Source organism: Rhinolophus ferrumequinum, chromosome 3 (genome assembly GCF_004115265.2).
Source record: "Rhinolophus ferrumequinum isolate MPI-CBG mRhiFer1 chromosome 3, mRhiFer1_v1.p, whole genome shotgun sequence".
Taxonomy (NCBI): Eukaryota; Metazoa; Chordata; class Mammalia; order Chiroptera; family Rhinolophidae; genus Rhinolophus; species Rhinolophus ferrumequinum.
The window spans coordinates 79,723,183-79,732,874 of NC_046286.1; the positions used below are offsets into that span (position 1 = coordinate 79,723,183).

The 9,692-nt window shown below is 38.2% G+C and overlaps 1 protein-coding gene across 1 annotated transcript; it reads left to right on the forward strand.

Moving 5' to 3' along the window:
• The first annotated feature begins 7,558 nt into the window (after positions 1–7,558).
• On the forward strand, positions 7,559–8,600 carry LOC117020582 (trace amine-associated receptor 6-like). The gene is given in 2 exon segments (XM_033103170.1): positions 7,559–7,861; positions 7,863–8,600. Coding segments are annotated over 2 exon segments (1,041 nt in total).
• The last annotated feature ends 1,092 nt before the right edge of the window (positions 8,601–9,692 follow it).

A 9,692-nucleotide genomic window follows, 5' to 3' on the forward strand; every position in this document is an offset into this window, starting at 1 on the left:
TTTAAATTTAAAAATTAAATCGAGAACATGAATCTATATGGTTTTCAGTCATGATCCCTCCAATGAAAATTTATAAAAGCAATATTTCTTTGAGTTTTTTAACATCTGGAAAATTATGTTTGAGTTTATCAATAATATGAGGCAAGATGCTTAACATATTTTTCCAGAAAGCTATATGCCACATTACCACTTCTTTAAAAACCCAGCCTTTTCCCATAACTTACAATACATTTTTATTTTTGTCATCAATAATCTACAAACTTTGGATAGTGTTTACAGAAGAAAAAAAAAGACAGAAAATCGACTTCTTTCATGACTGGTAGGTAAAACAATAACCCTCATGGAATGAGAAAGCAATCACATACAAGGACCATCACTACTGTGGAAATTACACCATCTGGTCACAGTTATTCCCACATTTGAAAAATACCCCCAAAATATAAACTAGGAGCCAGGTCCTCAGTCTGAAATGGCTGATACATAAGGGTCAGCGATCACTATGAGCTCCGGAAAGAGTGGACCCCAAAAACAAGCTTCTCAAAATGAAGGCAAAGTTAACCAAGTCCAAAGAAAGACAGGAAATACAGGACTTTCACAGGGAACAGGTAACCAGGAAACCTTTGAAAATGACAGAAAAGTGAGCTTGAAAGGAAGGCCTGGAAAAGGATAATAACGAACAACTGACAAAGCAGAGAAGTGCATAGATTTGGGGAAACTAATAAAATCATCTTTATGTGAACCATTTTTTAGTAAATATGTTTCTATCAAATTCTTAAAGATATTTAACTTACCAAGAAAATAAAAGCATAAAAGTTATGCTACTGATATGGAGGTACCATTTCTCCCCAATTTAATGGATCATTTTCACGTCACAATTACTGGGATATGCCAACATTTCACCAATTCTTAAAAATTTAGGCTAAATTTTTTTTAACTTTAAAATATCAGAGAGATTTAAATGAGGTCAAGAACTCTCCAAGAAATAGGAAAAAAGGAAATTCAGAGAGGTGAATCTAACAGGTAGGGCAATTATTTTTCCGCAGATAGCCAATTCCAGAAGAAACATTAGAGAGGATGAAAAACTAACCAGAACTCTTGACAACCTTGTAGGGTTAGTTGGAAACTATTAGATTTTAGATCCTAACAAGGAAGACGAGCCCAGGTCACGTATCTACCGCCAATATTCGTGATTAAAAACCTTGAGAACTAATATTCCCTAAACATATACAGGTAAACTGCTGCTTCAAATTTTCTCAATTCCTATTATAGAGATTAGGATAATCCGAGATTGCTAATTCTCCTAGGAAAATGCCAGAAGGAAATGTAAATTTCTCTGGAGAAAGATAATATTATCTCACTTCTCAAAATTGTACCTCAATTTTTTTACATAAAATGTCTCAAATTCAATAAAAAAATTACCCCCAAAAAGGAGACAACAATAGTGTGAAACCCAACAGAAACAACAGACAAGTTTTTCAAAAAACGGGAAATTTCTGTAATGTTTTAAAATAACTAAGCTGAATACCTTTAACAGTTTTGAATTCAATTATGCTGACCATAAACAAGGAAATAACAATCAAGTTTGAAAACTTCAGTAGAGAAGTATAAACTGTTTTTAAAAATGGACATTCTAGATCTTAAAAATATTGGTCTCTACTTCTCAAGCTACCAAGAACTCAAACACTGGTAAATAGAAGTTTATTGACAGACTGTACAAAAATATACCTATGTGCTGGCGCCCCTGGTGACTATTCCCACAGGTCAAAATTCATATCACAGAAAGTTTATCACTTAAAACATCTCATTGTCTTTTTTGACCACTTCAATAGCTTTGAGAAAGTAAATTTTTAAATCACTTGAGTATGGAAGTGGTGGGAGATGCTAGAGTCTCTGAGAATAGGTCTCAGAGGGTGGAACTACAAGGCACTAATGGATTTGGTGGCCTTAGTACTGGCTTAATCAGCATAAGAAGTCAAATGTGAGACGGAGAATCTGAGGATGCCGAAAAGATGCTCCAACACAAAAGCCCATGGGACAAGGGAGAAATCAAAATAAAAAATAGAAAATTATGAAAGGCATGATGACAAGACTATGACAAAATAACAAAATAAACTGTAACAAATTCACAAAATTGTAGTACACAGGGGAGATATCTGATTTTGGCCATGATGAAATAGTTTGTATCAGCCATACTTTTCACTGAGAACAATTATAAAATTCATTTGAACACATTGACTAACTATTTGAAGCCTTGAGGAGCAAGCAATACAGCCTGGAATTGATAGGACAAACTCATAGAGAGAAGGGAAAAGCACTGAGGTGAGCTGGGCCTTCTCCAGCAAGTCAAAGATCAATACAAGGAGAAGGAGGGCATCTCCAGGGCCTGCTCTGCCTCTCAAACTAGCCTGCATTCTGACTGGTCATTCCCACCTCTTGCCATATGGTTTTTTAGTGTTTTGAAACATCAACTCTGAATATTGACCTAGAAATCAAGAGGTTACATTTTGAAGAGCAGTTCATCACCAATAAATTCATTTCTGATCTTGAAAGCTGAAATATGGAAAATTTAAGAATATATCTGAATTACTAAATATGTTTCATTAATTATTATTTACTTTCTAAGAAAGAAAAGAGATCTCTGAAAATGTATAAGATCGTGGGGAGTATTCTTCAAATTATTTAAGAAAAGCATGCAGAAGTGGAGCTGTAGTCATTAGATTCATCCTCCCCTCTTGTCTGGTAAGGAAATCTGGCTTATTGAATATATCTCTGTATTTGGGACAGTCTGAGCTTGGTGCATCACACACATGAAGTGGTTTCCCATGGTAGCTGCTAGCACAGGGAAATTTGCTCTATTGACACTCCCTTTCCCAACTATAATAATTCTCTGGGCAGGTCTTATTGCTTTCCATCCACTCCCCAACATTTATAAGCCCATGACGTTATTTCTAATTCAGGCTAAAATTTTAAAATTACATCCATTTTAGGAATCATTTTTCCTACCCCAGTCAGTGATATCCTGCTCTAGGATTTGGGGACTTAGTGTGGGGAAGAGTATAATCCTGCTTTTCCACTCTTCCTTCCACTTCCTTTTCTGCTTGTAACCTCACCCACCTCCACAGTAGAGCAGGAACAGAATAAGGAGAATATTAATAATGAGAGAAAATTTTCTCATTCGGGCTGGTAATGCCATCAGCCTGATGGACAGTGCCCTGCACGTCGCAGGAACGCAAACATAGGCTCTGTCAGGAGTACGTGTGTGACTCATTTTGGGACAGCCTGCCCAGTGTCCAGTTACCCGATGTGCATGAGCCACTCCAGATCACCTCTTTTAGCTTCTCTTTAGAGTCTGTCTATGAGTGGAAACCTTACAGGCTTTTACTTCTGGAGTCTCTTTGTCTAGACAACCACACCATTGGACAATGTATTGGGAACATGCTTCAAGCTTCATTCCCTCTTTAGATCTGCGTATTTAATAATCTCACTGACCTGCCCTGTGTTTATGTTGAGCAGAGGCAAGTAACTAGGAGAGAGATGGCTGGGAGGAGAATTGGGCTGGCAGGGAGAGAAGCCCCTACTGTCACTGCGTCCAGTGGCAAACACGCAGGAGTTTCATGTGGGCTACTAGACTGTGGGAGCCAGTCAGGGTTGGCCCTAGTGGCAGGTCTCGCAGTTCAGGGTGCACAAAGTGTCCGTGACACATCCCACAGGGCTTGAGGAGGATGTTGGAAATATCACACCAGTATTGATTGCAAGATCAGGAACTTGGGAATGGAAATGCCTCCTGCAGGGATGTCTGAAGCACCCAGATATGCTCTACATGACAGGGACACTATGGGAGGGCTCACTACACAGAGGTCATGACCACCAAGTGAAGGTCACAAGGAGACCAAATTTGGTGTCAAATTATGCTGCTCCTTTTCTTCTCCTCTTTCCTTCTCTCTGTGAAATAGAGCAGAAAAGGAATAAAAATTCAGACATGCCTCTTCCCTACAACCAGGCTTTTTAAGCTTAGACCCTTCTAGCTCTGGACACGGTAGGGCAAGGAGAGTCAATTGGATATAGATTGTAGTTCTATTCCAGAGTAGACCAGAATGAAAATCTTCAACACTCAGAGTAACTGGAAACTATGAGCTCTGCCTGAGAGCTCATGAAGGGATGACGAAGGAATCCTCATTTGGAGGTTGTGACTGGAGATAATATAACATTGTATTGTTTCCCATGCCACTCAAAGTGTTCCATAAGTGATTAACATATATTTCTATAAATAGTTATTAAACACAAATGGATTATGTAAGAATCAAGTTGATCATTGACTCAGTTATACACTCACTTGAAGAAATGCTGAAACTCTAATTAGATATGTAATTAATACATTGATTGTATGTTACCAGTACAACCACTGTTCATTTACAGTTTAACACTTTGATCCTGTTTTGTGTTTGGTTACCTCTAGCTCTAATCAAAAGAGACAAGAGTACAAAACGTTTCTCACCCTCCCTCTCATTAACAAACTTCTGAGTTTGGGCACTGGAAAGACCACAGAGATCATTAACACATCTTTCCCCCACCTCTGTCATAATGAGGACTGTCTCACACTCGCAGCCATTTGGGAGATGGCTTATTTAATGGTTTATTTATTTTATTTTAGAAATGTCTTAGAGAAGTTCAAAGCCTTGGAGAGTGAAAACTTCCATGATGCAAGACAACCAGTTTGCCTCCAAGTTTTGCCCTCAGTGCTAGAATCAAAACCCCCTGAAACACATGATCACTGCCTAATCTTGATCTTTCTCTGATGCAAATGCAGTTACTCAACATGGTCTTATGAGCAAGATAGGAAGAGTCATATATGTGAAAGAATTCTAGAGGCCTGAGGAGGAGCCTCCAATTTACATTACCATATCTGCTCAGGGCTAGTTTGTTTTCATAGACTAACATAAGACAAACAGTGCAAAATTACGTAGAATCTGCTAATAAGTTTTGATGGCATAGCAGGAAAAATAGAAAAATGCAAGACAATCCTTTTCTTCTCACAATAGACATCTGGCATTGCTTTCTCTATATAGTTGATTTTTGGACATGTGCTTCCATTAGAAGAGACTACGCTATCTCAAACATTTGTAATGAGCAGGTTTGCTTTGAGGGGCATAAAAGGCTTACCTGGGAAAATACCACCTTTGCTACTAATGAGCCAAGACTGTGGTTCCTAGAAAACTTGGGTTTCAGAAATAATAAACTTGGTTAAAAAGTTTAGGAAACCAACAGATATTGCCAAATATTAACTTTTACTAGCTAAGAGCTGGTAGAAAATTGGAAGATATCTAGCTTTTTGTGTTATAAACTAATTTCTGGAGATCTTCGGTTGGTCCAGGTTCTTCCTGGAAGAAACTCCATGCCTCCCACCCTACTCCCACTTTCATACCACAGCTAGGCTTTCATCTCTGTCTTTCTCTCTTTTTTGCTGGCATAATATTCCACATGCATTGTTTCTACCTGCTAACAATGGTCTGAAAACCCAAGCTATTCCATTCACTCCATTTTCATTTCTTTTTCCTGGTCTATCTCATATTATAATTTAAAAATATTGAAGCATCATTTTTGGCTTACCCTGATTTTTAGAACTCTTTGGTCTATACCTTCTTGTCTAGGTGCTTATTTCACTATCACAAACTATTGCCTTTCACCTTTATAATACTTTTCACAATTTATATTCACATAACCATTTCTCTGTTTACTTGTTAAAGGTTTCCCTCCCTCATCCCCTCCAAGGCTGTAAACTTCATGAGGATAGGGATCATATCTGTTTAGTTCCTTACTTTGCACCCAGCTCCTGGCACTCAATAAATGTGTATTAAAGGGATGAATTAACTAGTGAATAAATCTCAGAATAATGGAGGAAGATGCAAACTTATTTCTTTACCAAAAGTGGCAGGTATCATGTGATACTTTTTTATCCTAGAATAATGGCTCTCAATAGAGCAGGTCATTGAGACATTCGCCCTCCAGAGGACATTTGTCAATGTCTAGAGACACTTTTGGTTTTCACAGTTGGGGGGAACTGTATTGGCATCTACTGGCATCTAGCAGCAGGATGCTGCTAAAAGCCCTTCAGTGTACAGGACAGATCCCACATCAAAGAGTTATGTGAACTCAAATGTCCATAGTGCTGAAGCTGACAGAGCCTAGCCTAGGCCTCTGCCTATATAAACAATTGACATTACTTTACAAAATCAGACTCTCAGTAAATATTAGGAGGAATCTAAGAGATTATTGGATTAAGAGTATTAATTTTCTTGATTTGGAATCAGATAGCCAGATGGATTAATACCAATACCCATGGCACTTTATAACTTGAAAAGCAAGTTCACAAAGCTCTATAAGGTCACAACTCTGTACTGACAAGAGTCCTGAACCCTTCTTTGGCAAGGCTGAATAAGGCTTTTCCTTGCTCTGCAGTGTTCCAACATTCCAGGCATGCGAAATTGCCAAGGAATGTGTCCCCATGTTACAACTTTCTGCTCATTGTTCCTTTTGACTTTTTTAGCATTGGGACCAGGATGTCTGGCACCTGGAACCACAAACAAACATGTAGTCAGATGGTTTGTTGATTCCCATTTCTCACATTCAGGAAGAGAACTTGCAAATATTCTTTCAGTGAAAATGTCTTCAGAGGAGAACTAATCTCTTTTCTACCTGAACCTTAAAAATGCTAGTGTGTTTACATATCATTTTGGTTTGTAAGGCTTTGTTGTAATGTATTTCATCAATCTCAAGATGTCCTCAATGTATGTTATCTTTTCTGTTTATTGGTAACTACTGCAGATGTAAAAATGATTCTTAACGGGAAAGAAAAAGCTAAGCACTGACTCTCACTGCTTGCACGCTATTGTTTCACTAACAAAAACCCAATAAGGTGACTATGTCAGGATTGAGAATAGAGGAAAGATTCAAGTCTAAGAACAAAGAAATCTTTGGCTCGAGAAACATAACAGCTAACACAATTTAATGTAAAGAGTTGGTTTGTAGAAAAACTTTCTTAATAATCACTGTTGAAAATAATCTTCTAAATTCACACCTTGCACTATAGGGATTCCGTCAGGGGATTTTCCCGTTAATGGCATTTATTTATGTGGAAGCTCTGCTTGATTTAGCCAGGAACACAGGTCAGACAACATAGAAATAAACAGGAGGTGATCCTTCAGCCTTATAGTTACTTCCCATATCAGTGCCTGTTGCAAAGAGAAATTCTGGAGGTAAAAAAAGAAAACATATATTTAACTAAAAGGGAATTTTATCAAATTAAGGGAAGCGATCATTAGCTGAAATTAACCCCCTCAGTAATCTCGTACAATATAACTTTTGTTGTATTGCATTTTGTTACAGAAAACATTTGAGATTTATAATAAATATTGGAAAATTTAAAAAAAAAGTTAGTAATATCCGATAATTTCCTCCTCCATCGTGGTGTATTTATGTTTTTCCTCCAGGAGTACAGAGAATTAGAATTTCTTGCGATAATCAAGAAGGGCAGCATTCTTCAAATATAAAGAGGAGCATCATGAGAGGCAACTCGTCCCCCCCTGCATCTGCGCAGCTCTGCTACGAGAACGTGACCGGGTCCTGTGTGAAAACTCCCTACTCGCCAGGACCCCGCCTGATTCTCTACACAGTGTTTGCCTCTGGGGCTGTGCTGGCCGTGTTTGGAAACCTCCTGGTGATGACTTCAATCCTTCACTTCAAGCAGCTGCACTCTCCAACCAACCTCCTCATCGCCTCCCTGGCCTGTGCTGACTTTCTGGTGGGGGTGGCCCTGATGCCCTTCAGCATGGTCAGGTCGGTGGAGAGCTGCTGGTACTTTGGGCGAACGAAGCTTCTGTACTTTCCACACGTGCTGCGATGCCGCATTCTGTTACTCTTCTCTCTTCCATTTGTGCTTCATCTCCATCGACAGGTACATTGCTGTTACTGACCCTCTGGTCTATCCTACCAAGTTCACGGTGTCTGTGTCAGGGATATGCATTGGCGTTTCCTGGATCCTGCCCCTGGCCTACAGCGGGGCCGTGTTCTATACAGGTGCCTATGACGACGGGCTGGAGGAATTATCTAGTGCCCTCAACTGTGTAGGGGGTTGTCAAGTTGTTGTAAATCAAGACTGGGTGTTGATAGATTTCCTACTCTTCTTTATACCTACCATTGTGATGATCATTCTCTACAGCAATATTTTTCTTGTGGCTAGAAAACAGGCTAAAAGGATTGAAACTATTGGTGGCAAAACAGAATCATCCTCAAACAGTTATAAATCCAGAGTGGCCAAGAGAGAGAGAAAAGCAGCTAAAACCCTGGGTATCACGGTGATAGCATTTATGATTTCGTGGTTACCTTATAGCATCGACTCAGTGATTGATGCCTTTGTGGGCTTCATAACCCCTGCCTATATTTATGAGATTTGCTGTTGGTGTGCTTATTATAACTCAGCCATGAACCCTTTGATTTATGCTTTATTTTACCCATGGTTTAGGAAAGCCATAAGACTTATTGTGAATGGGCAGATTTTCAAGGACAATTCATCATCTGTGAATTTGTTCTCTGAACAAATATAAGCAATTGGATTGAGGAAGTCGAAGATATCTTTACATTTTCCAATTGAAATGAGATTTTGAAAATCAAGTAAGACTATTAAAGAAGAGAAAAACATTTTTTCTTCAAACTTAATAGGATAACTCCATGCTTTCCAGTTGTATTAGGATGTGTACTTCTTTGTCACTTCTCCAAAAATGTTTATTTGATGAACAAATGTTAAATCCTATTTGGTAAGTGTGGCAGAGCTCACCATGTCCCACTCCCTGCAGACATTTCCTTCCCTCCCTTTTCTTTTTCATTCCATTGACTCTTCCCTTTGGAACCTGTAAAAATGTTTGTTTTCTTTGAATCCTTTCTCCTTTCCTTACAAAGTTTTATACTCACTCTCAACTTGTCAAAAAAATTCTCTGTGATTGCCTTCAAGGGGCTGTTGCTTTTTGTGTGTGTGTGTCTTTTTGTTTTGGGCTTTTTTTTTTTTTTTTTTTTTTTTTTTGCTTTGCTTATTTTCCCAAGGGAAACTTTTGGGTAGCAGTTAATCTATTGTACTTAATGTATGCATGGTGTTGATTCCAGGAAATTGCTTCAGAGTCTCCTGGATTTTACCCCTTGCATACAATCACCCATGAGGATGGGATGGAGGAATTAGTAAGTGACCTCTACTTCATAGGTAGTATCAACTTCTTATATATCAAATTGGATATTGATACAATTTCTATTATTTTCACATCCACCTTTGTTTAGATGATTTTGTACAGTAATACTTGGGGCTAGAAAACAAATGAAAGAGATTGGTAGAAAGTACAAGCGTTATGAAGGAAATGCAAGACTAGGGTGCCTAAGAGAGAGAGAAAAAAGCAGCTAAAACCTGGAATATCACAGTTAGTGTTTTTGATCTCATAGTTACCATATGTAATGGGTTCATTCATTAATTCATTTTTGGGTTTTATAACATCTTCATATTTTATGAGATATTCTGCTGGTTCAGTTATTATAACTCTGCTCTAAATCATTTGATTGATGATTTTTTTTCACCCTTGGTTTAAAAGAGCAATAAAACTTCTAAGTGCCCTGTAATAGAAGTCAGTTCATCAACCATAAATTTAATTTCTAAA